This window comes from Castor canadensis, chromosome 8 (assembly GCF_047511655.1).
Source record: "Castor canadensis chromosome 8, mCasCan1.hap1v2, whole genome shotgun sequence".
Lineage (NCBI taxonomy): Eukaryota > Metazoa > Chordata > Mammalia > Rodentia > Castoridae > Castor > Castor canadensis.
In genome coordinates, this window is record NC_133393.1 from 12,078,924 (window position 1) to 12,094,221 (window position 15,298).

The 15,298-nt window shown below is 42.1% G+C and overlaps 1 protein-coding gene across 5 annotated transcripts in view; it reads right to left on the bottom strand.

Moving 5' to 3' along the window:
• Positions 1-904: 904 nt before the first annotated feature.
• Runx2 (RUNX family transcription factor 2) overlaps positions 905-15,298 on the bottom strand; it is a 116,926-nt gene continuing 102,532 nt past the window's right edge. For 2 of the 5 annotated variants that reach the window (XM_074082013.1, XM_074082011.1), the window contains 2 exons: positions 6,835-6,900; positions 905-5,299 (listed from right to left, as the gene is read on the bottom strand). In XM_074082013.1, coding sequence (XP_073938114.1) covers positions 4,821-5,299; positions 6,835-6,900 — 545 coding nt within the window. In that variant the 3' untranslated portion in view covers positions 905-4,820. The remainder of the gene's footprint in view (positions 5,300-6,834; positions 6,901-15,298) is intronic. The other 3 variants (XM_074082014.1, XM_074082012.1, XR_012450627.1) reach the window with 2 other exon arrangements.

Here is a 15,298-nt window from a genome sequence, read left to right on the forward strand (position 1 = left end):
AAATCCTGGAAAAGTTGCAAACAGGTTCTCTGGCTTAAGCTCGCTCAGGAAGGATGGCACTACTTTTTAGAAGTTAGCCGTTTCCAAGATTTCTCAGAAAACAGTCCAAAGGGTTAAGAATGAACAGAGCCTCTTAAGGGAGGCCTCTTTCAGTATTGTGGGGCCAGCATGGCCAGTGACCAGGCTTCTCTGCACCATGTTTTCCTGGGTCCCTCTTCTAGAACTGTGGTAAGCCAAACCGTACAGAAAGCAGAGACCATACAGAAAGCAACTGTAGGCCCTCAACCTTAAAGCAGGGAGGGACTTACACAAATAAACAATGGACAAGAAAAAAAAAAATCTCCAAACTGTAGTTAGTTCACTTAGTATAAAATCTCTGATGTTAGAGTCCCTCTAGGCCAAGGTCCTTTTTTTACTCATCGGTGGGCTTTGGTTGACTTTATTTTTTAAAGCCTAAAAGAGATATAGGAAGGAAAACCGGCTGCCCCCTATATTCTGTATTCTGGGCTGCCTGAACTCTTCTGACTATAGCTGAGGTTCCCTTGCTAGGCCCTGTTCATGTTCTCAAAGAGTCCAATCCTGAAACCATCAAGATCTATACACTCTAGCTGGTTCCATAGTTGGAATAAGGACTTTATTCCTTATTAGGGTAGAAAATGAGCACTCCTTCCCTCAGACCCAGGCTGATAAGCCCACTGCTAGATTCCTCACCCACCCTGCTTAGGAGCAGGACAAAACAAGAGCACAGTGCTTACCAAGATGTCCCCTCTCACCAGGAAGACAGGATCTTTGTTCTTATCCAGCCCTGGCAAGTCCTAAAAGCAGTAAGTGCCCAGGTGTGGCCAGGAGTGAGCATCAGACTAGAGAAGAAACCGCGGAAGAGAAAAAACCCAATGTACACACATAACAAAACCAAAAAAGCCATTTTATTGAAAATTAAATTCAAACTTCAAATTAATATTACAATCATGAGAAAAATGCCAAATAATTCAATTTACAGTTGCAACATACAATACAAAGAGTCCCTTTGAAGTTCAGAGTAAACTCATCCACAATCATGACCTGTAGCACAAAGCAGAATTTGTACAATGTGTGCGTGGAAAGCAAGCCGTGAGCAATAGCAACTAGAAAAATAAAAACGAAAGCTTGTATTTACACAAAATGCTACAAATATTTTTGTTCCACAGAGATTGAAGAATGGTAAAGCATATTCCCCAAAATGGAATTTTATTCAGAATACCTAAGAAATTACTGTAAGTTATGGTTTTGGCTGATATATTTCAAAGTACTGCATTAAAAAGCAAACAGTTATTTGTAAACATGAAGTAAACAGACAACTAAAAAGTTCTCACATAGAAAATAGTTTTAAAATGCATTATCTCTTTAAGAACAACAAATTCAAGGTTTGGACGAGTCATCTTTTATTTTGTTGATCATTGTTTTTTTCAAATACCGTAGGTATAATGACTACTTTTGCTAATGCTCTGTGTTTCCACATTTAACCTAGATTCTGGATTGGTACCTTTACTCAGAATGGAGGGAACCCTTTAAACCAGCACAGACATCGCCTCCCTTCCAAATTTACAATGGATAATCTTTAATGGTGTGGATACATTTCTCTGCTCACTTTTAAAGGGCCTTGGGGCGAGGAATGAGACTGTTCAAAAGCAAACAATAGTTCATCTGTTGAGTCTCTTAGATTCAGGCTGGACGTCATTCCACAAATCTAAAACCAAAGTTGTAGTACCTGTTCCAGAACTCTGGCATAGGTCAAAATTTATGAGACAACTGAAACAGATTAAAAAAAAATTGTGGTTGTGCTGGTCATACTGTAAATTCCCACAACAGTTGTGCTACATAGAGAACCATGTTATTTTAACTCCAGGTTCCATAATAGTACTAAGACTTTGCGCTTTGGTCTTAAAATCAGAAACCATACACATGACCCAGTGCAAATTAAGAGTTTAGGAAAAAGAGAGGGAGGGATGAAAAGAGAAGAAAAAGGAGAGAGAGAGAGAAGAGAGGAGAGGGAGAGAGAGGGAGGGAGAAGAAAGAAGGGAGGAAGGGAGGGGGTGGGAGAGAGACAAAGAACAAGGAAGAAGGAAGAAGAAGAGGAGGAGGAGGGAAGAAAGAAGAAAGAAGAAGAAGAAGAAATGAATTCCCCTAGGCCAAAAAATTAAAAAACAGCAAACAGAATTCGTTCTAAACAACATGAATTACTCTATAGGGGTGGTTGGAGTGAGGGTGGAGAGAAGTGCTTGAATTTTTCCCAAGGAAAAAAACTTTTTTAAAGTGTTTCTGGGTTGCTGCCTGCAGCCACTATAACAACACTTCAACACTAAAACATCCCTATAGTCACTTAATATGTGTACTGTAAACTTAAAAAAAGCCCTTTTAATATTAAAAAATAATGTACAAATATAGTACCTTTTTATTATTAAATAGGGTGCAGCTGGCACTGATGGTAACATTTTTATGTCAATTAATTAAACTGAGATGTGTAACCAGACACTGGCTTTTTTAAGTGCTGCTGAAACAAACACATATCTTACACTTACAAATAAATGGACAGTGGTGTGCTTCAAGCTACCACACACAGACAATAAATAGTAACAACTACTGCTTCCATCTTCCTTAATAGCAAAGTGGCTTGTTTCATCTAAGCATACTTGGTACACAACCTTTAGAAGGCAAAGTGTTTTGTTTCCCCTCAATTTATATCAGGAGTCAGGATGACTTCTAAGGGAGACTCCCAGGGTGGAGGGGCACACAGAGTTCCACCTGCCCCACAGCTATCCTGCCTTGCTTGGTGGCCTACAAAGGTGGGCATGAGAAGGACCAGAGAGCAAGATGGTGTCTGGGGGCTGGAGGCAAATCTCTGCAGAGTCCTGCTTAGGAGGGTACAGGATTCAAACATGGTGGGGAGGAAGGCAATGATTTGCCTGGTGGTGTCATTAAATGATTCTGACTTGGATTAAGGATTCACCCTCAGGAATTGGTCACATGCCACCAGGAATGTCCCAAGTGCAACCTACAGGAGGGCTCCAACTCAATCCATACCTAGTGGTAGACACCAAAGGCCACCTACTCCTGTCTACCCTGGGCCCTCCCTTGGCTGTATGTAGGTCCCCACAGGCTCCAGGTCCTTTCCCATCGGCTGCCTGCTGGAACTTAGCTGCTACTTCAGATGACCAGCTGGCCTAGGACAATGACTTCATTCTGCTCCTTAAAATGCAAGCTTTGCAGAAAACTACCAGGTGGGGTCATGAGTAAGGCACATTTGGTTCTCCTGAAGTACTGTTTGGTAAGGCTGGTTGATTCGGAGTCCATGGTGTAAGTGGGCTTCCCTGCACGATGTGTGTCATGATGGACCCTCCATTCACATGTGTGGCCATTACCAACTGCTCTTCACTATGAAGTCTGCCGATTTAGAGTTTTGCTTAACTATGAAACCACAGAACCTTTTTCTGCAGTTCAGTGATTCATTTGTGCTTGTCTTTTTAATATGACAAGAGTCATAATTATCTGAAAGAAATTATGAAACCACATCACTCCAGCATTTGATGCTGATAAAGGACAACATAAGTGACACAAGGGCTAAGGGTAGTTTTTAAAAATCCCTAATTATTGCTTTAAAAAGGCAAAGCTGTGTTAGAGGCGATCAAAGATCTGAAAGAACTAAACATAACATTTCCTTCATACATCACAGAAACAAACTAAAATCTAAAATATTTGGAGATGGAAGTATTTTTAAAAATCACATTGTGCCTGGATGAACTGAAATTGCTTAGCAATATTTCAGATATGGCTCTAGCCCACTGAAGAAATTTGTTATTTAATAAAGAGCACTTTTAGAGACCGAAGTCAACATATCAATACACTAAGAAATGTTTCAAAGGTCCAAATGTCATTAAATAATTATAAATATATCTTTAAAGTTATATGACCATTCACGTTAGCAAGTTACCTCAGATTTTACACATATTCATAATTTAAAAAAAAAAGAAAACAAATAACACACAGCCAAACTCAAACACTATCTATACCATTATGGCTATAATAAGGTATTGCCATTTTCAGTTTTGCTTATAAAAGGAAAAGGGGATGGAGTAGGAGTGGGATTTCTTTTTGGCTAGATGGGAAAAAGGGGGAAATATAAAAAAAGTAAAATAAAATAATCTATCCTGATCATTATTTTTGAAGTCACTTTCTTAGAGTAGGAAAAATGAAACCGAACTAAACAGTTCAAATGGGAGTACCTGCAGCAAGTCTGAAAGCAAACTTTGGAACGGTTACCCAGAATGGATGGTACTGGAAGGGCAGCATCCATTCTGCCTGTGGTCCCTGTGCATGTACCTCGACCAGCTTCGTAAGCCGGCCTGCCGAGTGCATCAGCCCACGTACAGCTGCAACCACGAGGTGGTGGTTTCAAAGCACAGAGAGGAAGCGGCTTTGCTCTTCTCCCTCCTGAGCCTGGAGTCCACCTCTCTGAATTGGCATGGGAACAGGTGACGTAGGGTCACAGACCAAACAACAACAATACCTTTCCCCTTGTTTGTGCCTTCGTAAAAGTACATTTTTAAATAGTAAACAATCTGAAACCTGACCGCGAGTGTCTCTCTTGGGCCCTCTGCTTCTCAACGTCTACTCTCTTACCGCTGCAAGACCCTGACTAGTGGGTGGGTGGAAAGTCTTCGAGACAATAGGCACTTGGTAGATAGCTAGTTGATACACATATATATGCACTCTCCTTGTCTATGTATGCATTGACACCTGTGGGGTGTGGTCGGCAGATGCCACTGGACCACCGCTGAGGCATCTCAATACGGCCGCCAAACGGATTCATCCATTCTGCCACTAGAGCTCAAAACGGTTGGGGAACTGCTGTGGCTCCCATCAGCGTCAACACCATCATTCTGGTGAGGCAAATTTGGATTTAAAAGCGCGCTGCCATTCGAGGTGCTGGTACCGGGCGAAAGCATTCTGGAAGGAGACCGGTCTCCCCCCGGCACCACGGGGAACTGATAGGATCCTGACGATGTACCATAGTAGAGGTATGGAGTGCTGCTGCTCTGGAAGGGTCCGCTCTGGCTTTGGGAGGAGCCCGGGTAGGGTGGTGGCAGGTAGGTATGGTAGTGAGTGGTGGCGGACATACCGAGGGACATGCCTGAGGTGACTGGCGGGGTGTAAGTAAACGTGGCTGGATAGTGCATTCGTGGGTTGGAGAAGCGGCTCTCAGTGAGAGATGAAATGCTGGGGAACTGCCTGGGGTCTGAAAAAGGGCCCAGTTCTGAAGCACCTAAAAATCGTAACAGAAGATGGGGGAAAAGATCTGTAAATATCAATTAAAATAACGATAGAAATTTTACAAGAAAAAAAAAAAAAAAACTTTAGCTTTCCCAAAAAAGGAACAGCAAGCCACACACAGACTTCCAAATGCACCGGTCACTCCACAGTCTTTTCCTAGTTTTTCCACTTGACAGTTTTAACAGTATTTATCCTTGAGTCCTTCACCCGGGAGAATCCCCAGGGCTTTAAAAACCCAAATGTGTCCTAGGTCCTAAGCATATGCCAGCCCAACTCTTGGGTCACACAGGTTCACTCACCAGACTTTAGGATTGAACCATCATTGATGTTTTCCTCCTATCTTTTTGTTTCTTGTTGCACTTCAGATTGAAGTGAAACTTTTACTAAATAGGGCAAGTTTGTTTTTCTTAACGCAATATCAAGAAATTCCAAAATGATTGGTTTCATGATTGGTACTCCTTGGCAGGGCTCCTTTATCAATGAAGGGACATCAAAAAGATACCCTGACATGTTCCTACCACTTCTTTTAACCCTTAAAAGAGTTTAAAATCTTCATCTTAGTAACAATGAAATCGAGTGAGACTTCAATGTAATAATCTGAACCCACTTAACTTTTCCAGGGGTGGCAGGGAGTCTAGCCCTGGAAAATTGTCTGTAGGGTCATAAACTAGATGAGTAGGTTTTGAAAGTAGACTGATGGAAGACTATAGGGAGCCTTGGTATCTTAGGAGTCACTGATGAGAGACACGGGCCCTGAAATAGGCCAGGTGCCCACAATGGCTTTTGCAAAAAGCTCATTGCCTATGTATGGAAGGTTAAGAAGAGCAGTCTTCACCACCTGCCTGCCAGGCCCCTGCTACCACACCCTATGGAATGAGTAACCTAGAGGCAAAGGTGGTTTCCCCCTAAAAGGTGAATTCCTTTAACTTCTCAAGTTCTTAGTACCTCCTTAGCAGGCATTTCTGCTGCCTAATTTACAAAACTATAATTGTAAACCATTTCATGTGGAAATTCATGTTCTGAATGCATAAAAACTCATCATTGTGATCTCTAGAAATTGGGCTGATTATGATTTTCTAGAATCAACAGAATTGTGACAAGCCCTCTCTTGATACCAGATTTCTAGTTAAGATTTTGATCCCTTCTAAAATTTTCCACTCATCTGGATTTCATATATTTGTTTAGGTATAAGGACAGCACTCAGCAATTTCTGAAGACCTTAGTGAACAGGTTACTCCTTCAGCCCAATTGTTAGTTAGCTTTTCTTCTTGGATACTATGATATTTATTAAGAAAATAATCCTGCTACTTGCCATGAAAGGTGCTGGTTGAGAATTACTCATGTTAAAATGCACATTGTTTATGATCTTCCCCAAACACTAAAGATGCCGTCGTGTGCATTCGTAATAAAATGTGACTGTTTAAAAGCAATATATAGTCAACAACTTTTTCTCACAAATTAGACCGTACCAACCAGACCCCAGCCCAGCCCGGCCCGGCCCGGCCCAGCGATTGTGAAAAGTCTCACCTGCCTGGCTCTTCTTACTGAGAGCGGAAGGCCAGAGGCAGAAGTCAGAGGTGGCGGGGTCTTCATCTGCAAAACGAGGGACGAGCTCTAAGTTCCCTTGCAGCTCTAGTGTGCTATGACCATGAACTCCAAGACAGGAGGAGAAGTAATGTGGGCAGAGGCCCCCATCTCTCATTAGTACCTTCCCAGAACCCACAGGCCCATCCACAGGGGGTGGAAAGCAAGGGCAGCCTGTGATACCAGAGCAAAAACACTTTCAAGATGACAAACCAAAACTAATGCAGCCAGGCAGCTACCCTGCTTTTCCAATAAATGCCTCCATCCTCAACTTGCCTCTCCCTAATCCCTCCCCACAGAGAGATGCTGACAAGCTCAAGTTTAAAAATGTGGAAGTGGTGATTATGACAGGATCGGAAATGGGGGTCGGCGAGATTTAACATCTCCCGCCCAATGTTTACATGCTGTCTTAAACAATGCAGACACTAAAAGGAGGCCACAGATGTTCCTCAGCAAGCTTCTCACTGCAGAGCATCTAGGTGAACTTGAGCTGGCAGAGCTAACAGTTATGTGCAGGTCACTGCCAAATACACTAAGCCTGATACCCAGAGCACATGAGTAAAACCAGAATTATGTGAGCAACTGAAAACGGAAAGAAGTCGCACTTAAAATGTCAGCGTTTGCCCCCCACTGAAGCACAGAGTTCACACAGATAGGCACGTAAAGCTTCTCACATGTATTTATACCTAAAATATACTGCAGTTATAATTAAAATTCCCTGTGGTTTTGTTTATCTTGATGCAGAAACCTCATTAAAACTCTGCATGTGACTCTGCCAGTAAAGGTCAACATGGCTTTGGATTTGCCATTCCCCTCCCCTGCCTTCTTCTCTCTTCTACCCAATACATTCTGCTGGTGTTTTTATTACCCGTCATATTCCAAGATCACTGTACCTTTTAGTTTATAGATGCTAGATAACACAAATTGACATTCATTTTTCAATTAATGAGTTCTGGCTGTGTTTTATAGAAAACAATGCAACAAATTTCCACTGGGTTTACAGTATTTTGACAGATCACCTCTAGCCATTTGAGACTATACTGTCTTGAGGATTAACTCCTTCATGACAAGGTGAACTAAACTAGACTTTAAAAGATAATTTTTATAATTTACGAACAGTGGAATTTTCTGGAATTTACTTAGTTGTTTGATGTTACCAAGAAACATTTCTGAAACATACGACAATGTGCTGTACGTGAAGAAATATTAACAATTTTTTAGCATACAATATGAGTTCTCTTCTATAATAATGTGTGGTAGGGAGGTGAGAGGAATCCTAAACTTAAAAAGAAGGAATTAAAGCCCCTCTTAAATCCTCAATTTATTTACAATCATTGTTGCAGAAGCAAGTAACAGAACTAAATGTTCTCTTCCTGAATAGGCTTGCATCTGTACTTCTAAATTCTCTTCTGTACATGAAATCAATTTTTCTTTTATATCCCCTTTTTGGGTAATTTTGACATTGTATCTTAACTATTCATACTGTGTTACTAGCCACATTATCGCCATAAACTTAAAAAAAAGACTGGATGTTATATCAACTAAAGAAAACGTAAAGTTGACATATTTTAAAAAGTCTACAAGATGAAAGTCTAGAGGCTTCTAAAAGTACTGGCACCCGAATCTAATTTTATAAATGGAAACTCAAAGCTCCAAAATCCAGTGATGTGCCTGTCACCTGAGCTTCCTAGAACTAGTTTTAAACTCCTGACTAAAATCTGTTGAATAAATAAAGCCATAGGTGGTCTGGGGACCTTCTGAAAATAGTAAGAAGCGACTTTCACAAATCCATTTTTTTTTGCTATAGCAAAACGCAATACATATACTCTTCCATATACAAAACACAATAAGTTGTGCCAAACAATGGAAATTGCTCAGAAGTTGAAAGTGCTACAATTCACACCAGACCTTCTCTCTCTGAAAGTTTCAAAGTGGCAGATGCCTACATTCAAGGGTATCTGGGGGGCTGACAGGAGTTACTGGAACCCCAAGATACACCCTAACATGGTGCATCTTCCTGATGGGCTGGTTTGGTTTCACCCAGAGAAAGGGGTATGCTGTACAATAAAGTAAACCTGAATAAGACATGGGGCAGAACACAACACTTAGGTTGTCATCTTTAGATGATGACGTCAACAAAACTTTGCATTTGTGACGCTTTCAGCTATGCCTCCCTAATCTCCTAAATTACTATGTTCCCCTTCTGCTGCTGGTTGGGGTACTCTGATAGAAAAGTCTAAACTCCTAATTTACTGTTTAGATCAGTCTAATCAAGTCCTCACTTATAAGTAAGGAGGCTGAAACCCTGAGAGGGAAAGCCTTTTACTCAACATCACACAGCTTGAGAGAAGTAAAACCATGATGAGACAGACCTCTCTGACTTCTAATAAAGGATGGCAGTCTCAGTTACCCTTTAGGACTCTAGCTGAAATGACCACAGATCTCTCTCTCTCTTTCTCTCTTCTTACCCTCTTCCTCTCCTTCTCCTTTCTTAGAAGTATATTTGCCTAAATGAAAAACATTTAAGTAGAATCTTCTCAGGCCTAAGTGTTATCCCAATAAGAGTTACTATTTTGGGAATACTATTAACAACTTTTTGGCCTTGCTGTTGATCTAATCTGCAAAATAGTAAGCAGTTAGTTCAGTTGATTAGGGCACAATGTGAATGAGATCAAGGTCAAGGGTTTGATCCCTTTAGGATCTGCTGGCTTCCTACAGAGGCGCTTCATTCCAAAGCTGCTGTCTACACCCCTAGCCACAGCCAGGCAGCTTGCAAACAAATGTAGTTGTCATAGCACGCTGAAAGAACCTTGCTCATTAAAACAGCAGCAGCAGCAGTTTTTCGCAGCCTAATATACATAGGGAAGAATATATTAATAATCCCCATGAGGCTCAAATAAAAATAGAATCAATGTTAAAAGTAAAAACATCTTGGCCCCTCCCTCCGAGGTCTGCAAGGGAAAAGGAGATAGTAGTCTCTCTACCCAATCAGGTTTTTGGGGTCTTCAGAGCAAGTGCCAAGTGTGTAAAACCAAGATCATGGTGAATGAAAGGGAACCCTTGGCTCCTTTAACTCTCCTGGCCCACAACCCTCCACAGACAGACATCTTTGACACGTTGCTTTCTAATTCTGCTAACCCTGGTCACATTCTGCTCCCAACTGAAGTGTGAGCTGGTCGGGGCAGAGATTTGTCTAATGCTTCTTCATCTTCCTTTCCAAGCTTACTACTAATCATAGTTATCATTTCTAGGCCTTTAAGATACAGCAGGAGACCCTCCTCCATCAATAATGGTTGGTTGAAAATGGGCAAGGAGATCTTTAGAATGAGAGGAAATCAGAGTTTGAGAAATAGGCAAAGTACTTGTCATTTAGGGCTGTCAGCTAGGAAACTGGCCATGTTACTTCCTCACCAAGCTCTAAGGAAAAACATCCCAACTTAAGAGGCAGGTCAGGCAGAAGACAGAAAACGGACCCTGAATCCAAACTGAACAGTCGGCACATTCAGGGTCTTCTGTGTTCTTTCTTATGCAAGAGCAAAAAGGTACAGAATGAAAAGCCATCACACTTCTTGGCAACGGGGTATTAACTTCAAAGCTTCACTGGGGCCTAAATTTTAAATGGTAGGAGTTACTGCTTCAGCAACTCTCAAAAAAGCTCAACAACTTTTTATTGACCCCTTTGTGGCATCCTTCCTATTGGAACACAGAATACACAAGAATCTACACAGAATTACTCTCTTCTGGTAACTAAGAATCTTCTTGCCCTCTTACAACACTTTGGCTACACCTTTCCAACTGCTCTCTTATATAACTTCCTATCTCATCACTGTTCCAATAGAATTCATTTTCTATATCACTCTTTGAGGCTCTTACTACTTCATTGAATTATTAACTGTTTCTTAGGCTGTTCTCTCCAGCCATATTCAGCTGTGCATGATAAAAGATATATTTTCCTCTTGTATCCCTCTCAGAACCTAGTACACTGTAAGATCTTAAAATAAAAAAATATGTTGGTGGATGAATGGATGAAAATGACCAGTAACTGTATAACAGCTAGTACATTTTTGACACATAAAAGCAGATATCAGAAGCATTACACAATGCTGACATCAAACCTGAAATACATTCCATACCTATAAAACCTTGTAAAATTTGCTTTAAAGAGTGTTCAGAGGTACTCTCAGCCATCATTGCGTCACTTGACCTCCCACTGTAGACATGGGCCCCACAAACAGCATTTGCCACCAGCAAATGGATGCTGCTGGTTTACTACCAGGGGTAGTCCCACTTCATTCCCGCACCCTCCCTGCTCTAGAGTGTGCACCTCCATACTGGGGAGGTCCAGGGAAAGAGATGGAGGGGGAAAGGGTCAGGTCAGAACGTACGGCCTTCCAGAAGGTTAGCACACTCATCCCAGTCATGACCCTGAGTTAAGTGCTGTTGGTTAAAGTCATCGTATTTATTAGGAATGAGTAAGGTAACAGGGGAAGGGCAGGAGGGAGGATCGCGGATTACCCTGATAGATATGACATGGAAGCCTGCAGGCACCATACCGCATGCTGAGCGGCAGCATAAGACTCCAGCATGGTCCCCCCCCCACCCCCGTTCCAGGTCCTGACCGATCGTGCCAGTGGGAAAAAGCAGATGGTCTGCTCTGAGCTTTCTTAGATCTGCATGCTCTGAAAACATCCACGAAAGGGGAAATTCTTCTACTTCCATAATTATCTTCCCAAGCCATGCGGATGACAGAGCCTTAAAACCAAGCACAGGTCCTCTGCATTTCACAAGGCACAACTAAGTAACTCTGTAATAAAGGGCTGAAAAACAAGCAGGAGGCTTTGAGCGCATTCAGAGCCTCTGCCATCCTCTGCTGGTGTCATGTCCCTCTGGTCCTTAGTTCGAGCACCCTTCCTCAGGCTGTGACATGTACTCAGGAGCCTCGGGAGAGCTTGGCTCTGGCTCTCATCAGCACTGTCAGAGGCCTCTCTCCTGCCACTGACGTCTGTAGAGCTCACTGCCACACGAGGATGCCCCACATGCCGCACAAGTTCTTATCAGCATCACTTTTTCACCATACACAACTTGGACATTTATGTATATAAATTTTGCCACTCCTTGTTTTTAGATAGACATTTTCACTTTCCAACTATAAAGAAAGCACGTTAAGAAAAAGAACCACGCATCCTTCCTTCAGATTGTCCCTAATACATGATACAGTGCTGAGAAAAGACAAGAGCTTCAAAAAATGGTAAACAGATGAATACCAGCAGTTTCAAGTGTGTGGCATGAAAGAAACGAAATGCCATACAAATATCATCCAAAATTCAAGGTTTTGATTATCTACAAAATATTACTTTGTATTCTCCACATTGAGATTTTTAACAAGTTTTCTAGATTTCCCTGAATTTATCTCCTCACGCTAAAAAAAATGATCAAGTGTTTATCACTAAGCTAGATTTACTTTTAAGTCCATTAGGGAATAGTTAGGAAAATATAATATATGGGAGAAAGGTATATGCTGCTGGAGAAGAAAACAGCACAAGAACATGACAATGAAATGACTACCAAACTCCATAGTTTTGTCATAGAAAGGAGGAAAAAGTGCCTCAAGTATCCAGTATAAATATTTGTTTTTGGTGTTGTAGTGAATTGTACTTTTCCACTGTGTGCTCACAAATTGAAAGATCCTAAGGCTAAGAAAGTATGTTGAGCAGAAGGAAAGAGATCAGGGGAAAAAGAAAAAAAAAACATTGGCAATCTTTAGACAGTTCAACCATTCCTTAAACCCACCAAATTTTAAGGATATTGCTGGAATAATATATTTCCTTTCTGTGAAGGGAAAGAGGGTAGGCTGTGTGTGTGTGTGTGTGTGTGTGTGTGTGTGGTGTGTGTGTGTGTGTGTGTGTGTGTACACATACCCAGATGGAGGGTAAGAGACAACGAGAAAGGAGCCAAAGGAACGAGTGGGAGAGAAAAGGGAGGAAGAGAGACTGAGAGAGATCTTGCTAGGCCTTGATTAGGAACTTTTTAAATCCTAGGAAGGGTGGATAGCCTTTGAAACCAGATCCACTGCAGGAAGGAGGCCAGCACCCAGGACACCGTGTCTTTCAGAAGGGGCCACCCACGGTGCCGTGGCGGTCATATGACTGCTCTGTCACATCCTGAAGCCATTTCCAGCCCATGCACACGTCTGGGCTCCCATTTAGAGAGGATGGGATATATTGGGAACACACATATGGAAACACTTTCAGAGAATCAGTTTCCATGAAATTCATAATGAGCCAAGTGGCTTCAGATGTGGTTGCGTTCCTCCGATTAGCCAGGAAAAAAAAAGGAGGAAAAAAGGGGCAAATCCACCCTTTCAGACCCTATTTCAGTTTCAGAAAAATTAAAAACCACTAATGACTTATGGCTACCAAAACATGGAGCCAAAATCAAGGCAGGAGGAACTAGAAAATGGGGCAAACAGGTTTAAAAGCAATAGCCCTTTCCCTCCTAAAAATAACAGCTTCTATATCAGTAATCTTATCTGAGATCAGGGGAGGCTTTCCTGTGACGGCATCTGCCTAGAATAGCGCAATTATTTTCTGACGTCCTGGCAGAGGGCAGTGCGCATGCACACAGGAGGAGGGGGAGGGGGTGGGGATATGGGGATGGAGGCAGAGTCCAAGACCAACTCTTATTTGATAACATATGTGGTCAATTAAGGTTATTTTAAAAATTGTAACTAAATGATAAATTGTTCCTAGGTAAATCTTTCAAAAAAGCTTGAATTCAGAGAGGGAAGCCTGGTGTTTTCCTGTAGCCCATGCTAGGTAACTTGGACTCTCTAAAGGCAGAAATTTATGAACTGGTTGAGATGCTATGCATTAGACACCAAAGCTGAGCTGATAGGGAGGCATGAAATACAAGAAGGGTTCTTGAAGGGAGATATTTAACTGATATTTGTAAGTTAAAACATTATCTTTATATTAACAAAGGCATACTATAAACTTCACAAGGACATTTTACATGATACAAGAGACAAACAATATTCTCCTTAGGGGAATTACATTATGCCAACACATGGGGAAGGCAGGCGTGGCAAAGGAGTCCTGGATTTTCCTCTGCCCTTTGGGGTGCTTCCGTGGAAAAAATCTGAGAAGTGTTTCATTCAAGCTTGGTAGCAAGCCTAAACCCATTGTGCAGGAATGCTCTGACTCCAAGTTGCCTTATGATGGGCTGGAACCAGACCTGGCTATTGCCTAACAGACCAGGCTTTGCTTTTCCCCAACCATATGAATCCTATAAGTGATTTAATAGTCACAGCATCCCGTGGTGTTAGCAGAGATTGAATGAGAAGGAAGAGTGGCCAACCCAGCTACTGAGACACCACTGCCATGGCTCCCATCTACAGAGGGGCTTTACTCCTCCAAAACCCTTCTTAGACCATGTCATTAAATCCTCCACGAGGGAGACAATGTCACTTGACCTCATTTCATGAATAACAAAGTTAAGCTCAAAAAAGTTAAGTGATTGTTCCCCAAAGCTACCAACCAGTAGAAAAGATAGCATGGGACCACCAGCCCCAGATCTGTGGGGCTCTGTTGCCAGAGTCACCCCAAGGTACAAGGATTCAGGGTCATTTTTAAGTGAATTCTGACAGATTGGCCATGGCTATTCGAAGGCAATGATGAGAAGGGTTCTGATCAACTCCCAATCACAGCCCTGACATGCTTGGCCCAGCACTGGAATTCAGATGTTTTTTTCCAGTGATGTTCTCAGTGACCTGAAGCAAATCATGTTTTATGTTCCTGACTCTTGTGAGTAGTGAAAAAGTACACAGCAAATAGTAAGCATCGCTATCCCCAAAGGGCTTTCCTCCTTACCTCTTACCAGCACTATTACTGAAAGATCAGGTTCAAGCTAGAAAATACATGAATCAAGACTCAGAATTCTGAAGTTCCTGATTGACTCCTCACACTCAACTCCAGGCCCCACCAACTCTTTCTGTAAGAATCCTGACTGGGAAGAGAGAGGAATAAGGAAGCTAAGAAATCCAACAATCATGACAGGCCAGTTTCCAGCACCCCTGCATGCACACAGCATGTTTTTAGACAGCCTGAATTCTCTGCTTCATAAAGCAGCCCCTCTGTATCAAAGCCCAACCCAGCCTCAGACCAGCCCTCCAACCACGTCTCACATCGATCCAGAAGACAGGCCAGGGAAATGGAGAAGTTGGCTCCAGGTAGCAGTTGACTCCAAGATGGAATTACACAAAATCTGACAAGCTCAGGGCATGATTTTTTTTTTTTTCAACTATAATTCCCCAAAACAGACCTCAAAAGTCTTAGCACCCAAGAATGGCCCAACAGAGCTGAGGCCATTCTGGACCTTAAGGCACTTGGCTCAAACTACCTAAAGCCCC